At 44.5% G+C, this 22,614-nt stretch overlaps 1 protein-coding gene across 1 annotated transcript in view; it reads right to left on the reverse strand.

The window, feature by feature from the left end:
• The window catches only part of SLC1A1 (solute carrier family 1 member 1), a 63,693-nt gene extending 41,539 nt beyond the window's left edge, over nucleotides 1–22,154 (reverse strand). Inside the window, exon 1 of the mRNA XM_004323066.4 lies at nucleotides 21,737–22,154. Coding sequence (XP_004323114.3) covers nucleotides 21,737–21,827 — 91 coding nt within the window. The 5' untranslated portion in view covers nucleotides 21,828–22,154. The remainder of the gene's footprint in view (nucleotides 1–21,736) is intronic.
• Between the last annotated feature and the right edge of the window lie 460 nt (nucleotides 22,155–22,614).

The following is a 22,614-nucleotide window of genomic DNA, read 5'->3' on the forward strand; positions in this document are numbered from 1 at the left end:
CACACAATGAAAGGCCTAGAATGCCAGCGAGGAGAATTTATACTTCCCTAAGCGTAGGTCCCTTCCGATAACCGGGTCATTGTGCAGATTAAACAAGAGAAACCATGTGTTACACTATAACGTAATATACCAAGATTAGCTATTAGTAGAGATAACGAGAAGCCATTGAACATGTTTGCATAGGGGTGGGCCTGGATTGGAGATAAAGCTGGCTGAGGTATGTAGGGGCTGAGATACGTAGGAAACTGTCCAAATGTTCAGGCCATTCAGGGTAGGTGTACAGTGGTGTCTTTAGAAGGCTGCCTGGGGTGAAGGGCTCAGCTCTGAAGTCAGACACATCTGATTTGGAACCTGGCTCTTTTGTGGAATCGCAAGTCACTTCCTTTTTCCTTGTGGCAACTCCAAAGAGGAACCAGGCTAGCCCTAGTACCAGAGCGGTTCTCTAAAAGGATCTGGAACTGAAGGCCAGTCACAGGGACGTGGCTTGAATTCAGAAAAAACATTTTTAGGTGGCTGAAGAGAAGTGACTTTCCTAACAACTTGCTCAAGTAATCTTTCAGTTCAGGGAAAACACCTGACTGGAAGGAGGGAGGAGGATCTAATTCCTTGCCCCATACTGAAAATGTACAGGAAAGAAGCAATCAGAATGCTGTGCTTCCTGCACGCACCGCCTGGCCTTCCAGGAAGCGCAGGAGATTCTGACAGTAGCAGCCTGGTGGGAGAGGGGGAGAGGATGCTCAACGTGGGTCCAAGAGTCCATTCTGGCTGAAAAGATAACTCTTTGCCAAGAGGATGCTAGGACCCAGAGAAAGAATTCTCAGACGGCAACATCCTACGAGTGAAACCGGATGGATGTCTGGAGGAACCTAGCCAGGCTGAGTAAGCTCTCCATCTCCCCACCTCTGGACATTCCCCTCCACACTGATACTGGTGTTTGCCAAGGAGTTTGTATTCTGACCTCTTCATGGGCTGTCCACTCTCCTAGGGTAATCTTATCTGCTCTTATAGATTCAGTTTCCACTTCTATCTCCTGCCTCATTCTGTCTCCCAAGTTCCAGGTCTTCAGGCAATCTCTACCTAGATATATATAACTCAACATGGGACCCAACATACTAAAAATAAACCTATCTTTCCTTCTCCCAGAAGACTTCTGACTTTTCCTCCTGGGTTAGCTGGTGGTTTTAAAATAGGTCCACACATTATTTGACACTCTTCCCATCAGGAGATGGAGTCTCTGTCCCCTTCCCTTAAACCTGGGTAGGTCTTTGTAATGACCTTAATAAAGAAAATACAGCAGAAATGAGCCTGCATGGAGTCTGAGGCTAGCTTAGAAAAGGGGTGGCTTTTGATGGTTTCTCTTCTTGGGACACTCACTTTGAAGCCCTGAGGTACCATGTAAAAAGTCCAGCTACCCTGAAGCTGCCCTGCTGGAGAGACCACATGGGAGAGCGAGTGAGTGAGTGAGTGAGTGAGTGACAGAGAGAGAGAACAGCTGTCTGAGTCTTCCAGGCAGTAAACATGTGAGTGATGGCCCTTCAGTTGACTCCAGCCCAGCCACCATATCCCTGCAATCACAAAAGTGACCTCAAGTAAGAATTGTTTAGCTGAGCCCAAATAATTCTCAGAACGACGAGGGATAATAATATGATTGCTATTTTAATCCACTAACTTTGGAAGTAATTAGTTACACAGAAATAGATACCTGGGAGTTCCCTGGTGGTGCAGTGGCTAAGACTCCGAGCTCCCAATGCAGGGGACCCGGGTTCGATCCCTGGTCAGGGAACTAGGTCCCACATGCATGCTGCAACTAAGAGTTCGCATTCCACAACCAAGGAGGTTCCCTGCCGCAACTAAGATCCAGCGCAACCAAATTAATTAATTGGCTTATTAATTTAAAAAAAGAAATAGATACCTGGAAGAGTTCCCTATCTTCCTAAATTGTGTTGTAACTGCAGACATTTTTTGAGGGCTGTGTAGACTATGGTCAGGTACTGTTCTAAGCAAAATTAACTCTGACTGATCTTCACAACTCTGTGAGGTGACTTCATTTTCAGGTGAGAGACTGAGGCACAAGGAAGTAAAGTAGCTTGCCCAAGGTCCGCAGGAAATAAGTGACACAGCTGAGATACCGAAGCAGTCTGGATCTAAAGTGGTACACTTTGGGGACATTCTAGACGACTCTGCATCCCATCCCAGGCCCACATTGAACAGCCACCAAGTTCTGCTGATTCTACTGTCTAAACAACTCTCCAATCTGTCTCTCTCCCTTCCATCCTCACTGCCACCACCTTGGTTCAGGTCGGCCTCATTTGTCACCAAGACTATTTCATCAACTTCCTAATACTCTCTCTGCTTCTGGTCTTGCCTCTTCCAATGCATCCTCCAAATCAAAGCCAGAACGATCTTTCCGAGATGCAAATCTGGCTGAGTTACTTTCCTGCTTAAAGCCCTTTCAATGGTTTCCCATCACGGGGTGGCATGCAAGCTCCTTGGTCCGCCCTACCCCCAGCCCCACCCCAGTGCCCAGGTCTCTGAGCCTGTGCACATAGGCCCTCTGCTTTCTGACTTTACTTGTTTACCATTTCAGCTACTTCAAAACTCAGCTCAAGGGACTTCCCTGGTGGCGCAGTGGTTAAAAATCCACCTGCCAATGCAGGGGACACAGGTTCGAGCCCTGGTCTGTGAAGATCCCACATGCTGCAGAGCAACTAAGCCCGTGCACCACAACTACTGAGCCTGCGCTCTAGAGCCTGCGAGCCACAACTACTGAGCCCATGTGCCACAACTACTGAGCCAGTGTGCCAAAACTACTGAAGCTAGCGTGGCTAGAGTCCGTGCTCCGCAACAAGAGAAGCCACCACAGAGAAGCCGGCGCACTGCAACGAAGAGTGGCCCCCATTCGCAGTAACTAGAGAAAGCCCTCACGCAACAAAGACCTAACGCAGCCAAAAATAAATAAATAAATAAATTTATTTTAAAAGACGAAAACAAAAACACCTCAGCTCAAGGGTGTTTGGAAAGCCTTCCCAACCTCCTCTATGTGACGTGTGTCCAGGTAACAAGGCAGGCCCTGGCTGGCCCTGCAGGTGTGGAGTTAAGAAGATCCCTTATCTTCCACGCCCCCAAATACCAAAAACAATCAGATCAGATATCCTCCGTAGGAGGGCAGCATCAGTCCACTGGAGGCTTTGCTCTTCACAGGAATGAAAAGACACCAGAAAGAAGGAATTCCTCACACCATTTAAACATAGAACACCTCCTGAAACACTGGGCCTGTCTGTACCAGCCAGACTCTTAAGGTGTGTGTGTATGTTTAAGTGTATTTATCATACAACAAGACTGAACTTTAATGCACAGTCTTATGATTTTTAACATGTGTTAAAATTCTTACAACCACCGTCAAAATTAGGATATGAACAGAGAATAGTTCTATCGCCCCTAAGAACTCCCTTATGCTATACCTTTACAGTGATACACACACACACACACCCTGTCCCTAACCTCTGGCAACCTCTGATTTGTTCTCCTCCACTATGTTTTTTTCTTTTTGAGAATGTCTTGTACATAGAATCATACTCTACGTAGCCTTTTAATACTGGTTACTTTCACTAAGTATGATGCACTTGAGATTCATCCATGTTTTCTGCATATCAATAATATGTTCCTTCTTCTTGATGAATGGATCACCTCTTATAGGTGGACAGTATTTATCTTTTCATTCACTGAAGGACATCTGGGTTGCTTCCTGTTTTGGGTGATTATGACTAGAGCTGCTATAAACATCTGTGTATAAGTTTTTGTGTGAACATAAGTTTTTCTCTTTCTAGGGTCTACACCCAGGAGTAGGATTGCTGGGTCATATGGTAAGTGTATATTTAACTTCTAAGAAACGGCCAAACTGTTTTTTAGAGTGGTTGTACCATTTTACATCCCCACCAGCAAGGTTTAAGAGGACCAGTTGCTCCACATCTTCACCAGCACTCAGTACTGGATTTTTTTATTTTAGTCATTCTAATAAGCATGTAGTGGCATCTTGTGTTTTTTCGTAATTTATCCTTGTTTTATTGAGATTTAATTGACATACAGCACTATATAAGTTTCAGGTGCACAGCACAGCGATTTGACTTACATACATTGAGATGATGACCACAAGACGTTTACTGAACATCCAGCATCTCACACAGATACAAAATTAAATAAACAGAAAAAAAATTTTTCCTTGTCTCCTTGTGGTTTTAATTTACATTTCCCTAATGGCTAATAATGCTGAACATCTTTTTGTGTGTTTACTTGACAACCTCTTTGATGAAGTGACTTATTAAAGTTGGATTATTTGTTTTCTCACTACTGAGTTTTTAAAGTTCTTATTATGTTCTGGATACAAGTGCAGACATGTTGGCTATGTGATCTGCAATTATTTTTTCCTAGTATGTAAGATTCTTCAGTCTCTTTCCCCCCACCCAGCTTTATTGAAATATAACTGACAATTAAAAATTGCATACATTTAAGGTGTACAACTTTATGATTTGTTGTGTTCATTCTCTTAACAGTGTCTTTCATAGAACAAAGGTTCTTTTTTTTATAAAGTCTAATTTATCAATTTTTTCTTTTATGAATTCTATTTGGTCATAATATGTAAGAACTCTTTGCCTAACTCTAGGTCACAAAGACTGAAAATTTTTTTTACTTTTCTTCTAGATCTATGATCCGTTTTGAGTTAATTTTGTATAAAATATGATGTTTAGGTAGAGATTCTTCTTCTTTTTTTTTTTTTGCATGTGAATGTCTAGCTGTTCCAATACCATTTGCTGAAAAGACTTACTTTCTTCTTTGAATGGCTTTTGCATCTTTGTCAAAAATCTGGAATCTCTATTCCATTTTATTGACTTATGTGCCTATCCCTTCACCAGTATTACAAAGTCTTGATTACTGTCATCTGTGATTCTTCCAACTTTCTTCTTCTTTTTCCAAATTGCTTGTTATTCCTTTGCCTTTCCATATAAAGTTTAGAATCAGTTTGTCTGATACATCTACAAAAAATACTTCCAGGATTTTGACTAGAATTGCATTAAAACTATAAGCCAATTTGAGAAGAACTGACATCATCATTATGATGTATCTTCCAATCTACGAACAGGTATGACTGTTTATTTAGGTCTGGAATTTCTTTCATCAGTGTTCTGTAATTTTCAACTATAGATCCTATTCATACATCTTGTTAGATATATACCTGATCTTTTACTTTTTGGAGCTATTTTAAATAATATTTTAAAATTTCCAATCTTACATTGTTAGTATATAGAAATAACAAATGCTTTTTTGGGAATTAATCTTGTATCTCGCAACCTTGCTAAATCACTTACCAGTTTTAGGAGTTATTCTGTAGATTCCTTGGGATTTTCTATGTAGAAAACCGTGCCATCTGTGAACAGGGTAAGTTTTATTTCTCTCCAATCTATGTTCATTATTTCTTTTTCTTGCTGTATTGCACTGGATCAGGCTTCCAGTGAGATACTGAATAGAAGTGGTAAGAGTGGACATCCTTGCATTATTCCTGATTTTAAGGGGAGAGCATTCAGACTTTCATCACTAAATATGACACTAGCAATAGGCTGGGTTTTTGGGGTTCGGGGGGTTGTTTTTTTAAAATTCTTAAGAGTTTAAAGCAAAAATTCAATTGTGGGCCTTGCTTAATTTTCCTTCTCCTCCCTCAGGCTTTAAAGTAGTTTCTGTCTTAAATATTTTCAAAGTATGTGTTTATTATCTAAACAACTTCAAATGTTTCTGTAATGCTATGAATTCAATAAAGCTTAGCAATGAGTATACACCAAGTGCATTCAGGAAACAGTTCAGGAGCACAACAGATAAAAGGCAAAACATTTGCTGTAACTGCCACCCAATGTCCATTGTCTCTGCTGTTAATAGCATATCTCTCAACTCTCAATCTGTTTCAGGTCCAGCTCAAGTTATAACTAATTCAGAAGTTAGGGGAAGAGGGTGGGATGAAGGAGTGACTTTGGCCTGGTCCATCAGATAATCTCGTTTCCTTAGTACCAAGACTGATTATGGAATGGTCATTGACCCAATTAGGACTGAGTGAAACTCAGGCCAAGGCCCCAGAGTCTTGTTCGAACAGAGAGACATTTTCTCTTTTCTGCTGGGTATGAAGCAGGGATATGGAAACCTTGAACTGTGCTGGCAGCTATCTCACCACCAGTGGGAGTGTCTTACCTGAGAGTGAAAATAACACAAAGAGTGCAGAGATTACACGTAAAGAGAGAATAGGACAGAATGATATTTTTGAACCCCTGAATTCAGCTGTACTTGAAACCACTCACCATTTCTGAGCTCTTAAATTCTCTGAGCCATAAATTCTATGCCGACCCCCCACATTTCTGACTTAAGCCTGTTCAACTGGGATTTTCTGTCACTTCCAATTAGAAGAGTGGGGAGAGCGAAAGTGTCACTGATATTCTGGGTGCCCTCTCGATCAACCACGCTGGCCCTCTTTGCATGAAAGAAAAGCTGGTTGATGTGAGGGCAAGGCCTTCTAGCTGTGGAAGCCATGGGGATGGGCCTGTGGGATAGGGCAAGGTAGGAGAATGGTCATGCTGGTACATGGTTACAGACGATACAGGAGTCATTATACACTTACTTCTCAAAATGCCCATAGCAGAGGCCTCCAGTATTACCAGACACCATCAGACTAACTTCTCTACCATCATTCGTAGAACTTGATAATGGTGTCCCAAGAAAACCTCTTAGCATGGCATTCAATGCCATGTGGCTCTGTGCCCGTTATTCTCCCTTTGCCCTTTAGATTTTCCTTCTGTCCTTTTCTGCCCCACTTTGTGTCCCGGGAGAGTGATCTCTACCAATTATGTAACCTGGGGTTCCTTGCCCTCTGGCTTTAGCCAAGGAGAAGCACTAACTGTGGATCTTAGGACAGAGAGAGAAAAGTTGGGATATATGTTGTCTTCATTCCTTCCCTGTCCTGCCATGGTTCTGGTAGTGGCTATGTTCCTCTGTGGCCATACAGGTCCTATCAAGCAGCTACTCTGTTGCAGCCCAGCCCCCAATGGACTGTGATAACACTGTCCCCGCTTCCCTTGACCATTCTGGCATAGGAGAGTTAACAGCTTCCCACAGTTACTAGCCCTGGGTGCCTCACCATCCCTTAACCCCACCTAACTCTGTAAGTAGTCCCTTGATTACAGTCTGTTCAGTTATATACTTTTGAGAGAGTGGATCATCTGTTTTCTGCCAGGTCTGCCCTAGCTGATATAGGTCCTCACATCTTCATCATCATTGATCTTACCATGTCCGGTCACAATAAACTCCTTGCTGTTTCTTAAAGATGCTCCTTGCTTTTGTGCGCTTGTTCGCAGATCCCCCTCCAAGGGAAACCCTTTGTCACTATCTTTGCCTAGTGAAGTGCTAATCACCCCTCAAAACAGAGTCACCTCCTCCAGAAAGCCTTTCCCAGGGTCTCTCCCCAGGTGAGATGAGTCTCTTCTCTGGGTCCTTCAGAGCTTCATCTTCATCTATTGTCCCCTCTAAAAGACCTCTATCTCAGCCCCTCCCTTCATCGCAAGTTCCCAAGGCATAAGCATTGTATGCTCACTTTTGTACCCCCGTAATGTCCCAGGCACCAGTGCCTGACACTCCATGGATGTTTGGCCAATACCTGCTGCATTGAAGTGAACCATTTTGCTATTTAATGCATATGCCCAGGAAACCACTGCATTTTCTATTCGTTACTCATCAAATCTGATTACAAAAGGCAGGAGAAAATAGCTGAGATAGGGTACCATTAGCAGAGCGTGAAAACTGGGCTATAGGAATGTGGGTACAATTCTGCCATGTTGTCCCAGGGCCATCAAACCCAGAGAGGCATCATAAATATGGCCTCTCCAGTGATGGACAATGGGTATAGTAATGTACCCATGAGAAGTTAGGTGCCTGGTTCCTACACCTTGGGACTTCTCCCAGGCTTCTGGAGCCCCTGGAGTCCAAAGAGTCCCTTGGGTTCAAGTGAGGATAAGGTTGGTTATAGGACCAACCCACAGGAATCCAGTCTCTACAGCAAGCATTCAACTGGCTTAGAGGCCCAGCTTGTTCTAAGCTAGGAACAACCAGACTGTCCCTCCCCCCTAAAGATGGGTCAGTCCCACATATGTGTGTTTGGGTTATTTCCTGAGATACCTATCTATGACTTGACTTGTGGATTCTAAAATCTCCCGTTTCCTACCTGTGGTTGACTTTCTTTATTCTACTTTTTTTTTTCCCTCTTAAAATGGTTCACATCTGCTAAACTCATGGGTCATTCTACCAATCAGGTTATTTTATACATTCCTGTGAAAGATCTTCATCTACCTTGTGGCCATACTCCACTCTTTCCCCTCCTTGGTACCCAGGTCTCCAAGTCCCTGAAGGAATGACAAGTCTCCTCACTCAGACGTACACAGTTTGGAGAGGCCCTGGAATCCTCTGCTTGAAGGACACACCTTTTCTTCGGGTTTAACACCAGATTATCCGGGAACCCTACCTCTTTACAGTAACCAGTTTTACAACTCCCATAAACACCTTCTTGGTTCATTACACAATCTTAGGAAGGCTTCTTTCCATGTGTAAAAGAAATCTGACCATCTACCCCACAGTGGGGTTTAGTCAGGGGCAATTTGAGAGCAGGAAAGAGATGGACCTCTGCGAGAGAGAAGGGAGCCAGTCATCCTGGATTTTCTAGACCTGTCACAAGCCTGGAATTCCCATCTTGATGAACCCTGCATCCAGAGTGCTAAGTCTAAGTAACTGGGACTCCCCAACTTTCTCAGCCCATTCCTCACCTCTGCCTCAAAATTGCGTCACCTGCTTATTCTTACCACGTTCCTGCCTGCCAACTGTTTATCCTTCTCTTCTCCTAACTTCTATGGAGCCTTAACTCTGACCTCTCCTTCCCCACTCCCAGAAGGACTGCAGAAATATTTACTTTCATCTTCAAATGAGTTAAGGTGTATTTGAAGAACTGTATAATATTTCCTAAATTAAAATGAAAGTGGTACCCAGTGTTGAAAGTTTGGGTCAGGGATTTCTGTCTCTAAATACCTCAGATGCTTCTCTTAACCCTAACTGAAAGAAAAAAGGCAAAGACAGACCAGCTTGTTTATTACTTCTGAAAGGAAAGAACACTCATGTATAGAATATTAAACATGTCATATAGCTACATGTCATATAGCTACATATAGCTACATGTCATATAGGCCAGATGTCTTTTCACAGGGATGAGAGTTGGGCCCTAGAAAACACACGAAGATAACATTGTATATTAGTGTCTTCAAGGAATAACATTGTAACCAAGACTCAAGTTTTACAATTTGCATGGCTCCCTTTTTTCTTTGTTTATGGGAAACAATAACAAACATTTATAAGACACTTTATAGTTTTATAAAGTACCTCCACATGTTTAGCTCATTTGATAAAAACAATGGATTAGATTTAAGGTCTAGAGATAAGTATAAATGCATTTAAGATGACTGGCAGAGACCAAAAAAAGAAAAAAAAAAGAAAAACATGGTGAGTATAATCTTTTCACAGTAACACTAGAGGATTTTGTTTATTCTTGGAATCTTGGAATGTTTTACGTTTGTGAGGATTTTCAGCCTCCTTTCTCAGTATTGCCCTCATGAACAGATGTTCCAGGGCATGGGGAGAGGCTGTAAAAGGGGAGAAAGAGAGAGAATCTAAGCAAAAAGTCACAGCTGCAAACCTCACTGCAAAATTCACTGTGATCTACCAACACTTTCCCCTAGAACACAGAGCCCTGAACAGGATTCAAAAAGCCTTTAAAAACTCAGCGATGAGCACTGCAGGATCTTGATCTTGGATTCAATAAATCCAGTCTTCTATGGTTACTTACTTGCAATTTAAAAAGCAGCCAAGGGGGCTTCCCTGGTGGCACAGTGGTTGAGAATCCACCTGCCAATGCAAGGGACATGGGTTCAAGCCCTGGTCCAGGAAGATCCCGCATGCCGCAGAGCAATTAAGCCCGTGCACCACAACTACTGAGCCTGCGCACCTAGAGCCCGTGCTCCGCAACAAGAGAAGCCACCGCAAAGAGAAGCTCATGCACCACAACAAAGAGTAGCCCCGCTTGCCGCAACTAGAAAAATCCCACGCACAGCAACGAAGACCCAACGCAGCCAAACCTTACCCAATCATTTCCACTTAAACAACAGTAGATGTAAACTTCTAATTTTTTTTTCAAAATAAACAAGCTAGTTAGAGATTACTGGCAAATACTTATATTCAATGCAAATGGCAAACCAGTTACAGAGAAGACCTGGGCATGTTTCTCGGGGACTGTGTGTTCTGCACTGGCAACAAACAAGAGCTCAACCTCTGTTACTCTGTGGAACTCAGAATTTCTCCCATGTGATGAAACCTCAGGAAATTCTCTAGGTGTGAGAAAGCAATCAATGAAGCGGAAGCAGAAATGGAGCAAACCTGTTATGTCTCCTGGTTGACAATTAACTTTTGCTAATAAAAAAAGTAAAAACTCATCTTCAGAATCTTTAACAACCAAGTCTAGTGTTTGTCCAAGCTGTTTAAGCTCAAGGTCTACTGGAACAAGCAGCACAGACAGGCTAATTAATCTCTTATCATAGAAATAATCTCCAGACAGGGACAGAAATGGGCAGAATTTGGACAGGGATGTGAAACGATGTGTGGAGGGGGAAAACCTAGAAAAAAATTCACTGAAAGACATAGGAGTTGCCAAATACCACATTCAAAAAGACTCTACCATCCAAGGGTGATTCAGCTCCACGCCATGGCCCAACTTTGGGAAGCCAGATGGATCTTCCAATCTCTCTAATTCTGTCCAGTTTCAGTATTGTATGGAACTATTAGTTAGTCCAATTAGTCCAAAGAACTCTCTGGAGATCAGGCTCATTCCTGTGCTGGTTTCCTGAGAAGGTCAGATCTTCCTCAGGGTAGAAAGATGCTCTCCATTCTGAAAGCTCCAGGGTCATGCTGAGCTCACACTAAAATGGTTTCAGAACTGTTAGTGATTAGGCTTGCCCTTCTTCTGGGGCCCCCAAACTAGGAGTAAAGTATATTTCAGATGACTCCAGCTTGGATAAGAGTTCCTCAGGGTCTTCACTCAAAAACCCATGCAACTTACTGGGTAACTAGGGGGTCGATGGGATAGGCTCATCAAGGATTGACCTCTTCTTCAATGAAGAAGGTTCTATAATCAGTCAAAAATATTTGGGAGCATCTCTTATGAAGCAGGTACCAGGTTAGATGCTATGAGTGTGACAGACCCATATAAGACAGCATTTTTTTTTTTTAACCCTCAGGACACTGAGATAAGAAAGAGAAGCTGTAAAAACATAACAATACATATATTAAATAGTTTCATACAATACTGAAATCAGACACAAGATAAAGACCCCTGTACTCATATCATTATCTCTACCTGGGTTTGTCATCTTTCCAATCTTCAAGCCCAGAAATCCTACCACACCTGCTCAAGGCCATTCCTGGCCTCCTCCAATTCCCAGTTCCACCTGTTTCTCAATTCCCCCTCTTCTTTGAAGGTCCAAGGCGTGTTGTAGCTTTCCTGCAGCATTTACAACACTTACACTCATATTTAGTGATTTCTGTGCACATATTGCCTGACAGACTAAGACAAAACACAGACTTCAACTCTGCATCTCTTGCCCGTTAACATCAACACTTGTTCAATTTAAATTAATTGCAAAATGAATAGATTTTCCCAGCAATGGACAATATTTTTCGTCTTACATGCCAGTTCCCTTTGATTAACAGTAGTTGCCTAGAGAAGAGTTTTGAGGATTCTGAGGTCATAGCAAAGCTCCAAGGTAAAGAGTGCCTATAATCAATTAGTGATGTCTGCCACAGGGCAGGATTAGGAGTAGTGGTTCAAATGCAGTACAATTTGGGAAAATAAATTAAGGGTTATATGAGCACAGAGAAGGGAAATCATCTCTGACTGGCAGTCAGAGAAGTCTATATGATAAAAGTGAAAATTAGATCCACCATCAAGGATGGGTAGGATAACAGTAGGTGAAACACATGAGCAAAAGCAGTAGGGCAGGAGAGTATGACACATCGTGGGAAAGCAACTCTTAGACAAGCTCAACTAGAATAAGTTCAAATAGAAGGTTTATATGGGAGATGAATAGGAGAAGGACTAAATACTGCAGAATGTCTCAGGTTGAAGGACATGATAAAGAAAAGCCAAGAGACAGACAAGGGATGGAGTAAGAAGGAGGCTACTAGGCTTTATTTAGCTACTGTACAGGAGTGAAGTCTGCAAGAATGCTCTGAACTATCAATTAGGTGTATCAAGGTTCATTAGGAAGTAGCCTTGCTTAATAGTTAAGAACTGCAGTTTTGGAGTCACTCCTGGGTGCAAATCCCAGCTCTGACTGTGACCTCACGTGACTTAAGCCTTGTAAGTTTCAGTCTCCTTTTCTGTAAAAAAAGTACACTTCTTACCTCATTGTGCTAAGGCTCAAATGGGAAATAATGTGCATAAAAGTCATAATAAGCCCTCAATAAATATTACCTATTAGGCTTGGTTACCCACAGAAAAAGAAATTTTCAAAGCAGAAAATGTGTCTCCCTCATTGTCTCATAATTTGGGAAATCTTATATGAAACTTGTAAAGTGGTTACGTGGCTCAGAAAACAATTAAGTATATGAAATAGCCACAGAAATAGAACAGAATCAGTTTATTTTCCAGGAATGCTCGGAGATTAGGCTTTTTGTGGTTTGGCATTTCTGGTGATGGTGCATTTTTTTGTTGACTTAATTCTTTACTGAATTATAAGTAACCAGATAACTCTCAAGTGGTAGAAAAATAATTTAATTTTATAATCTCATTTAAGCATTGTCCTCTAAGGATTTCCTCCTTAGCCAAGTAAGTAAGTACAGTTTTAACCCCCTGAGAGCACAGTTGTCTCAATGCAGCTGTAAAAATTAACACACGGTGCAGACCCCCGCTGAGGTCACTTCTGAATAGAAGTTCCAGTCCCAAAGGCCACCATTTTGCTTCAATATGCAGACCTAGCAGAGTCACATGATGCTGGTATCAGGACCCTTCCTGGACACAGGAAAATCTGCTGTGACAACTGTCCTGCTTGTGGACCCTGTTATGGACTCTTACCAACAAGGGCTCTGGGAACAAAGACCTTAGCCTGAGTGTGGAGGGACTGGTGGGAGGGTCTTGTTTCCTCAGTGCTGGTTCTGGATCTCGTGGTAGAGAACAAGGCACAGAGTCCCCACTCTCCTGGCAGAGCGGGGACCACTGCCCAGAGCTCACACAACTGGGGCTGGGCCTGGGAGAGGAACCACCCAGGATACACAGCATGAAGTGTCTGTGAGCTGGGACAAGGTCTGCCCATCCCAGAAAGTGCAGGAGTATTTGCTGGAAAGGAAATATTCTACCTCTGGTAATGGAACAGGCAGTGGGCAGATATTTTTCAAAGGTAGGGTAGTAACATTTCTGGCAATGAGTGAGTCACTGAAACACTTCCTTTCCATTAACAGAGGTGTTACTGTGGAGCGTTCTAATTACAACAGAGCACTCTTTGTCGCAGTTTGGGGCTGTTTTCCTCAGCAACTATAATGAATCAGCTCCTTCTAAATCTATCTGCTGTGCTAAACTACAGCTCCGAAGTGAATTATTGGCTTAATAGTAACTGTCTTCAATGTTGTCTTCTATTAGATGTATGTTTAACATTCGAAAAAGGAAAGGCCATTGAAAAGACGTGCTACTTTAACAGACATTGCTGCGGGGGAGTTTAAGTGGGCCACTCAGTTCCGTCTAAGATGAGCTCATTTTCTTCGAGAGTGCTGGAGTCCCCACGGTACTCGTGACCCCAGATCTCCAGCGACATCAACATGGGGGAGATCTGCAGTTCCTCAGGTGAACAGAGCTGCCTGGCACCAGGCCAGCGTGTCACTGACTCTCTATATAGGACAGCTATTTTCAGTCTCAGCTCTGCTAAAGGTAATCACAATTTCTCCCAAGTAATTAACATGGAAAGCTTTCTCTCTTAATAAGCAAGTGTTCATATGAGCACACATATGCTCTCCAACAGCTAATTCCTAATCCCATTTATTTACACCGTGTCTGAGCAACCCAAGGTTTTTACTCATCTGAGCTACTATATGAGCTCCACCAAATCCAAATTTGGCATGTGATAATTTTCTACATCTTATGTCGTCGTTTGAAGCTTCCTTTATTTCTTATGCCCACTGCTCAAATTTTTGACAGATGGGTTAAGTTTGATCAGCCAAAAATCAGAATCTTCTCAGTGATTCCCCAACTCTGGTGGGTTCTGATTTGGTTTAAAAACTGAAAGCACCAGGCATAGGCATTCAAAGCCCAAAATTGTTTCCCTAATCCTTCAATATGTGGAACTAGGGACAAGTCAGCTAAAGGATGGCTTCTCAAAGGTACTTAATTAAGCAGATACATGCAAGATATATATACATGTATAGAAACAACGTAAGTTTATTAGACCTCACATTACTGTTGTGATGAATAATTTAAGGCTGACATAGAACATTACCCTGGTAACAGTCCCACACACAATTTACATTTTTACACCCCAAGTCACAGATGTAGAACAAATGACTCAACATCAAGGTCATTTTACCCTCCAGTAATGACTTTTAACCCTTCCTTAGTTCCCTAAGGAAGACTTCCTCTAACTCCCAGCAATGAACTGAGGAATGACTCTACAAGCATAGAGCTAAGGGATTTTAAAGCTAGAAGGAACTTCAGGGACTTTCTGACCCAGGGTCAACAAGTATGCAGCGCACAGGCCACTATTTCCTGACCTTAAGCCCTTGGCAGACATCAGTAATCAATTTCAGAACTTTTCTTTCTCAACAAACATATCACGCCAGACAGTCCACTACCTATAAATTGGAGTTGGCACATGAGTGAAATCTCTTTGATCTTCCAGCTAATCTGAACCTCTCTTCCTCTGACAAGAAACAAAGATTCACTTTTTTATATAGTGTTTTAGAGTCAGTCTCATTACTTTAAGGTCTCCTTTCATTTTCTAGTGCCTGCTGAGGGTAATCAGAATGCTTTTGCCCTCTAGGGGTCTATAATCTAATTTTGAAGAAGCAAAGTTTAACATGCTTGATAAGTATATGTAAACTAAGTGTTAATCTGTCTTACTGATGCAGATCAGAGGAGGCTGAAGTAGGCAGAGAAGAATGTACGGTGGAATTCAAGCTTAGCTTTGGGCTCATTTACTCATTCAATAAACAAGGATAACGTCTAACTATCTCTCTGAGTCATAAATGACACAACAATTTAACAAATGTATTGAGCCCACCAGGTATTGTGACAGGTGCTGTGGGTATAGAGAGGGGCAACACAGAATTCCTTCTCTCAAGGGCTCATGGGTCAGTGGGGAAGGCAGGAAATTAGAATACACTCTAACTATACAGTAACAAAAAGCAAGTAGACATTGGTTCTGTACAGTGGGAGAGCGTGATGGTTCTTTTCCAAGCTGCTGCCCCCTCCGGGACTTCCTCTCCTGCCAGACATCACCACCTCCTTCTCCCGAGGACTAAACCTAGCCAAGCCGCATCAGATTAACCTGCTGAACACCTCACAGAGCTGTCCTTTCCTTTCCACTCTCAATGCTGCTGCTCTGCTAAGGCCCCCATCTCTCTCTCTCTCTGCCTGGACCTTAACAGTAATCCCCTAGGGTGATCTGCCCACTTGCAAGATCACCCTTCTCGGATCCATTTTCCACATCCATCTGCCTCAAGGATCTTTTCTAAGCACAGTCCTGCCTATGTCATTGTCCAGTTTTGTCCTCAGGAGCATGTCTGGACTTATCAGCATGGCATTCCAGTCTCTCTAGGATCTGGCCGCCAACCTCCGTGGCAGCCTTGCTTTTTCTCCCCCCATGTCCCTCAATCACACCCTTTGTGCCAGTCACACCAAGCCACTTAGTTACAAGGTAGAAAGGGCAGGCTTTGAAGGTGGAAAGAATAGCAGGGCAGCCTCATGGACAGAGGTGTAAGGGTGGCTCTGAGCCTAGAGTGGAGACCAGTCTGGCTGATCAGTCTGGCAAATCCCACAGGAGCAGTGTTCCTCCAGGGCACACTGCAATTCCGAGAGTCCTGTGGAGGCATGTTGCAGCCCCTTCTCAGTCTCAGGGGAGAAAGGCGCCAACTACAGCCCAAAGTGCACACTACAGAATCCTCATACCCTATCCTGATGTGGCATACAGCCAGACCACCATGGTCTCCAGGAGGGTCTGCAAGGACCAAATATGACAGGGAGATGGGGAACAAGACAGAGGACAGCAGTCCAAAGGGGGAGGAAGGAAAAGTATAGGAAGACTGGGCATTGCCAGTTGTTATCTGAGTGATCCTGAGCGAGTTCTGCACTGTTCCAAGTCTGTTTCCTCGTCCATATAACGGTGAACAGTAAGGCTTACTTTATAGCTGCAATATTTTTTTCATTGCTTTTTCTTAAGTATTTCCTAAGATTTCACTAGCCATGATGGAAATGAGATTAGAAAAGTGTAAAATACATAGCAGAACAAGATCCTAACTTTCTTATACAGAACAATTATAAAATAAATCATTTTTTTTAATTAAAAAAAATACATAGCAGGTTAATTGTACTAGCTTCCTAAACTGGTCTCTCTGCTTCCACACTTGTCTCCGCTGTCTGTGGTCAAAAGAGCAGCCAGCCAGGGAAAGCTGATTAAAAGATAATCAGACCATGTCACTGCTCTGCTCAACACCTTTTAATCGTTTCCCAACTCCCAGTAAAAGTCAAAGTCCTTATAAGAACTCACACCATCCTACTGCCTCTACCACCTCCTCACTCCACCCCCATGCTCTTCCTTAAACACATCAGGATCTCCCCAGATATCTGTGCTCCTTCACCTCTTTCCAGTCTCACTTCAATTCTCGCCTTCCCAGCAGGGCCTTCCCATTCTCCCTATTTCAACCTGCAATCCCCCAGCGCCCTCTCTGCTTTGTTACTCTGGAGCACTCTCACCATCTAACATACTCTACATTGTAGTTTACCTATTTTTCCGGTTTACTGTCTGCTTGTCTCCACTTGAACATAAGTCCCATGAGGACAGGGGTTTTTATTTTGTTCACTGTTATGTGCCCTGGTTCTAGAACAGTCCCTGGCACACAGTAGGTGCCCAATATATATTTGTTGAATGAGCGAATGATTTAAGCATCGGTTACTCTACAGGTATATTCCAAGGCTGAGCTGATTAGACGCCCAGCAGCACCAGGCCTGAGACCTGCCAGAGCACGAGTTTCATGATAACAAAATACATTCTGAACGCTGAGCTGCAGTCGTCTCCCCGCCCGATCCCCGATCTTCAGGAGCTTCACAGACACGTAGAAACTGAGCAAGAGAGCTTACACCATGACTCAAATTAGCACTGCCAGATACAAGAGCTCCGGCGTAGGAGACGTAAGGCTGGGTAGGGCAAGGGTTATTACTAAGAACATGAAGGAATTGTTCTCGATTTTGGACAATGGAATCTGAATCTGTAAATGACCCCTTTCTTTAGTGCTCCAAAGCAAATTATTCCGGATGAATAAGCTTGCCAGCTCTGTCCTGTAAATAACAACAGCTATTTCCTTTCCTGAAAATCCACAACCTGGAAATCAGATTTTTCAAACGACTGAAATAAAGCACTGAGATAAAGCACAACCTGGACAGAAAGATCAGGCTTTATGTTGTGAACGGGGTGAGGGTTCCATGAGTGCTTTACCAACATTATACACGCTATGATCAGTACTGGCTGACTTGAATCACAACGCTTGGACACAGAATTATCACACACAGATTCTGCTTGCACAGAATTCCCACTGAAAGCACTAAAATTCTTCCCTCATAATTTCTGCCCTGTTAAGTGAAATGAGAATCAGGCTATGGGGCACAAAACAAAATGATTAATCCTTTCCATATCCTTTTTTTTTTTTTTTTTTTTTTTTTTTTTGTGGTACGCGGGCCTCTCACTGCTGCAGCCTCTCCCGTTGCGGAGCACAGGCTCCGGACGCGCAGGCCCAGCAGCCATGGCTCACGGGCCCAGCCGCTCCGCGGCATGTGGGATCCTCCCGGACCGGGGCACGAACCCGTGTCCCCTGCATCGGCAGGCGGACTCTCAACCACTGCGCCACCAGGGAAGCCCTCCATATCCTTTTAAAACAGTAAATAATTCTCTGGAGGCTGGTGTTCACCTAGACAGAACACATCATCAAAACACTTGAATCACCTTGGACTCAGAATTCTAGGCTGGACACCAAGCAGAACAGAGAAAGACCACGAGAGACCTTATTTTATAAGAAAATATTAATTTCCTCACAATGAAATTATTCAAATCATCTTAAAATGACATTTATTGAGTACTTGTTATATGCCAGTCACACAACTAGATATTTTCACATTATCTTAAACAACTCTAATAGCAAATGAGGTAATGACCTATATCCCTATTTTCCAGATGAGGAAATTGAGGATTCCAGAGAATCAGAGATTTTGTCTAAATGGTAGAACATGACAGTATCAGAATTCAAATCTAGAACTCTTGACTCCAGGCTCTGTGCTCATACTACTACACTACGGAAGCAGGGAAAAAGCTTGAAAGAATTGTAATAGATGCAATGAAAATTGTTCCTAATCAGATTTTAGTAAAGGCCTCTCACCTGAAAATCCAAGATATTATTTCCAGGACCTTGTAGGGTTTCACAGAAATTAACAAAGATGGTCACTTAACTATTCAATCCCTTTATCTCATGAATAAGAATATGAGGAAGTATTTAGCTTTTAGCATCTCCTTGTCCATGAAAGAAATTAACTTTCAGACCTAATAAAGATGACTTTTAATTTCATTTCCCCTCAAATGCTGTCTTCAAAAATCAGAGGCTTTAAGATGGCTGGGAAAAACCTTTGCCCCTCACTTCAAAAATCAAAATATTTTAAAGTGTCAGTGCTGCTGAATTATAGCAGGGACAAAACATTTCAATTTTAATCAGAAGATGATATTCTGTCAGGGTAATAAATAAGTTTAACTGTTTTTTCTTCTTTAAGATCCACATACTGAAAGGTTCAGAAAGGAGGCTACATGAGAGTGCTTGTGATTTCTGTATCAATCAAGACTGTTATAAAAATAAACTTACTATCATGGCCTAAAGGGCTTATGGATGGACTTAGCATCCCTGTTATAAGTAAGCTGCAATTTCACTTCTGGGTTTAAACCAGAATGAGTTAGCACAGACTACACAGACAGAGGTATGATTTTTGCACTCAAGCCCAGTGTTCCAAAGAATGAGGAAAAGAGGAGGACTCTGGGAAGTGCCTTGTGATGGACACATTGAGGGTGGTGTAGGCTTGACTTCTCAGACCAGGAGCTGAAATGCTCAGGGACTGCCCGATGTTGCTCCTTTTGCAAATGTGCTGAAAGACTTCAGTTGAGCGCTTACAATTTTTATATGGTGTTTTTCCTTTCTGGAGCAAAGTATCTGAATCAAGCTCCTGGGGCTTACCCACATTAAAACTGGAGGAAATTGCCCATCTGACACCAAAGGCCACGTCTGCAAAACAGACATGTTATCTCCCGTGACTCTGAAGACGTATTTATGCAACAAGTTCCAAAGGCCAGGGGACAATTTTCAAAATCTTTGCCAAACCAGCCTCCAGTGAATCGGTAAACTCAACACTAGTGTGCCACACTTGGTTAATAGGTGAGTATCTCTGGAAAACCCCACAGCTGAAAAGGCAGGATCATTTCACGCCCATGGGGGATTGGGAGGGAAATGCCAGGCTACCCAAAACCATCCTTAAAATGGGATTTAACAATTAATTCTGGAATCTTGTCACTAGGAAAACAAACAAGGCCATCTCAGCTATTTGGCTGTGGGGAAAAGAAATCACTCTCTCTGAGGCATCTGTTATTTAAAACGTGATGGGGTGGGATAACTATTCCCTTAAAAACACCCTAACCAGGGACTTCCCTGGTGGCACAGTGGTTAAGACTCCGCCTGCCAATGCAGGTGACACGGGTTCGAGCCCTGGTCCGGGAAGAACCCACATGCCACGGAGCAACTAAGCCTGTGCGCCACAACTACTGAGCCCGCGCACCACAACTACTGAAGCTCACATGCCTAGAGCTCGTGCTCTGCAACAAGAGAAGCCACCGCAATGAGAAGCCCACGCACCACAATGAAGAGTAGCCCCCGCACGCCGTAACTAGAGAAAGCCCGCGTGCAGCAATGAAGACCCAACGCAACCAACCAGCCAACCAACCAACCAAAACAAAACAAAACAAATGCCCTAAACCATGTGGTTCTTCTTGGGGAAAAGAGTTAAGCAGTCAAGACTTGCTCCTCTACTTCTCTCTTTTCCTCCCACACGTGGCCTCTACTAAGGTAATTCCAGAATGTTATTTATTTACTAGAAACCTGACTTGACTTTGCATAAGGATCTGGAGGAACAAATCCGACCCTGAGGAATCCATTAACCTCCACAGACTTTTTTTGGGGGGGTGGGGGGTTGGGCACCAAGAGGGGGAGCAGGCAACACCAAATATTCTGAGATTCAGAAGCAGCAGCTGGAGAGAAAAGTGCATGAGGCTGGGAGAGGTACAGGCTAACCCTCTCCCCAGCTCCAGTTTCCAAATGGAAGGTGGGGTTTTCAAAGGAGCCTCACCTGCTGGGTGTCCCCACCTGTGCCAACTCTTAGAGGAAAGGAGGCAGTCAGGCGCCAACGCCAAAGAGGAGCATCCCAGGGCCCGAGGTGTAAAACAGACAACCTGGCAGAAATTCAGAGTCTAAATAGGAACAACTCATACCTCTGAGCAATGGATCTGACATTCACCTAGTCCAGTGATTTCTCAGGAATGAATCACTTAATTACACCTTGTTTAAAAACAAGCGCATATGACTTAAAAATTACTTTCAATAGAAAACCAATGTGGAGAGCAAGGAAGCTCAGGGAGGCTACCTCGGTAGATTTGCACGGGGGAAAGGGAGAAATCTGATAGCTCTCTTCCCCTTGACATCCTGCGGGCCACAACTACATACTCCTGAATTCAAGCACGAATCTGGCACGTTTTCCGTGCCTCAGTGCGGGCATTGGCTAGCCGCGTGGGAAGGCACTTTCCAGGCACTGCCCAGGGTGACCGACCGAAGGTAACATCCACCTCCTCCCTCCCCGCGGGAACCGGACCATCCCTGAGGTTCAGGTGCCTCTTCCAGTCCAATCGGGAACCATCATCCACACTCAATCCCTGTCCGGACAACGCATGGTTCAGGAAAAAAAGGGGGGAGCAGATAGGATTTAAAAAATTAAACCACATTTGCTTCCACACGGGAAGAACCGAGAGCTCTTGCTTCCCTTTCTCCCTTGCAAGCCCCTTTGACCATTTTGGGTAAAGCAGGAACCCGCAGCTCGCGGAACACCCAAACGGGAGTCCCGGAGGAGCTTTGTTCTTTGCACGGAGAAATCAACACCCTCGAGGGTAAGCCCCCGCGTGGTGTCCGAGGCCGAGGGGGAGCCGAGGGACCCGAGCATCGGGTGCGCCAGCGCCATGCCCACCCTCGCGCCCACCCTCGCACCCGCCCGCCCCGCACGCGGCCTGGGCGCTGAGAGGGCGTGAGGGTGCGCGCGTCGTCCACCCGCCACGCAGCTCACCTAGAACCACCGCAGCCACGGTGGAGAGTAGCAGCCAATTATTCCTCAGGAAGCGCTTCCAGTCGCATCCCTTCTTCGCCGGCTTCCCCATAGCTGGCGCCCGGGCTCCGAACCACAGGAGAGACGGCCGCTCTTGTGCGTGGGGCTCGGCCGTGCGCGCGGAGGCCGGTGGAGCCCGGGAACCGCCGGCGGCTCCGCGGCTAAGTGCAGGAGGGATGCGGGCGCGCTGGGGAGAGGGTGTGCGTTGGCCGCTGCCGCAGCCGCTGTCGCCGCCTCCGCCGCCACCTGAGCTCGCGCGCCACGCCTGCAGCCCCTGCTAGCTCGGTGGCCGTGCGTGGCGGGCGCGCCCGGCTCCTCCTGCCGCCGCCGCGCTCTGCGGCGCCGCGGCCAACCAGCGAGGAAAGAGGGAGGAGCGGCCGGCCCAGGGAGGAGGGCGGGTGGGTGCGTGCGTGGTGCGCCCGGGGGTCCCGGTGGAGCAGGCGTGGGAGGGCTCCCACGCTGTGGCTGCAGCGGGGACGGCTACTCAGGGACCGCTGTGCTCCTCCCCAGCCTTAGGCTGGAGCCTCTCGCTTTTTTTTTTTTTTTAATTGGTCAGGCTAGGTTTTCGGATTTATGGTTTCCTCCTCTCCCTAATCCAGAGGGGCGGAGTCGCTGGCCCCTTTGGTTTGGACTTCATTCGGCACACCAGCACGCCTCCTCTTTCTCCATACCAGCCACTGCTAGTGCAGCATCGCAGTGGGGAGAGTCGTGGGGAACTGAGTACTGTCTTGGGTCCCATTTGCTTCTCCACTGCAGCCTCGGATTGGCCAGCAGCCTGGAAAGCCTCCTAGAAACCTCTAGGAGGAGGGGGGAAAAAAGAGTGCTGGGGGGGCGGTGAG

The sequence above is a fragment of the Tursiops truncatus genome, chromosome 6 (assembly GCF_011762595.2).
Source record: "Tursiops truncatus isolate mTurTru1 chromosome 6, mTurTru1.mat.Y, whole genome shotgun sequence".
Taxonomy (NCBI): domain Eukaryota; kingdom Metazoa; phylum Chordata; class Mammalia; order Artiodactyla; family Delphinidae; genus Tursiops; species Tursiops truncatus.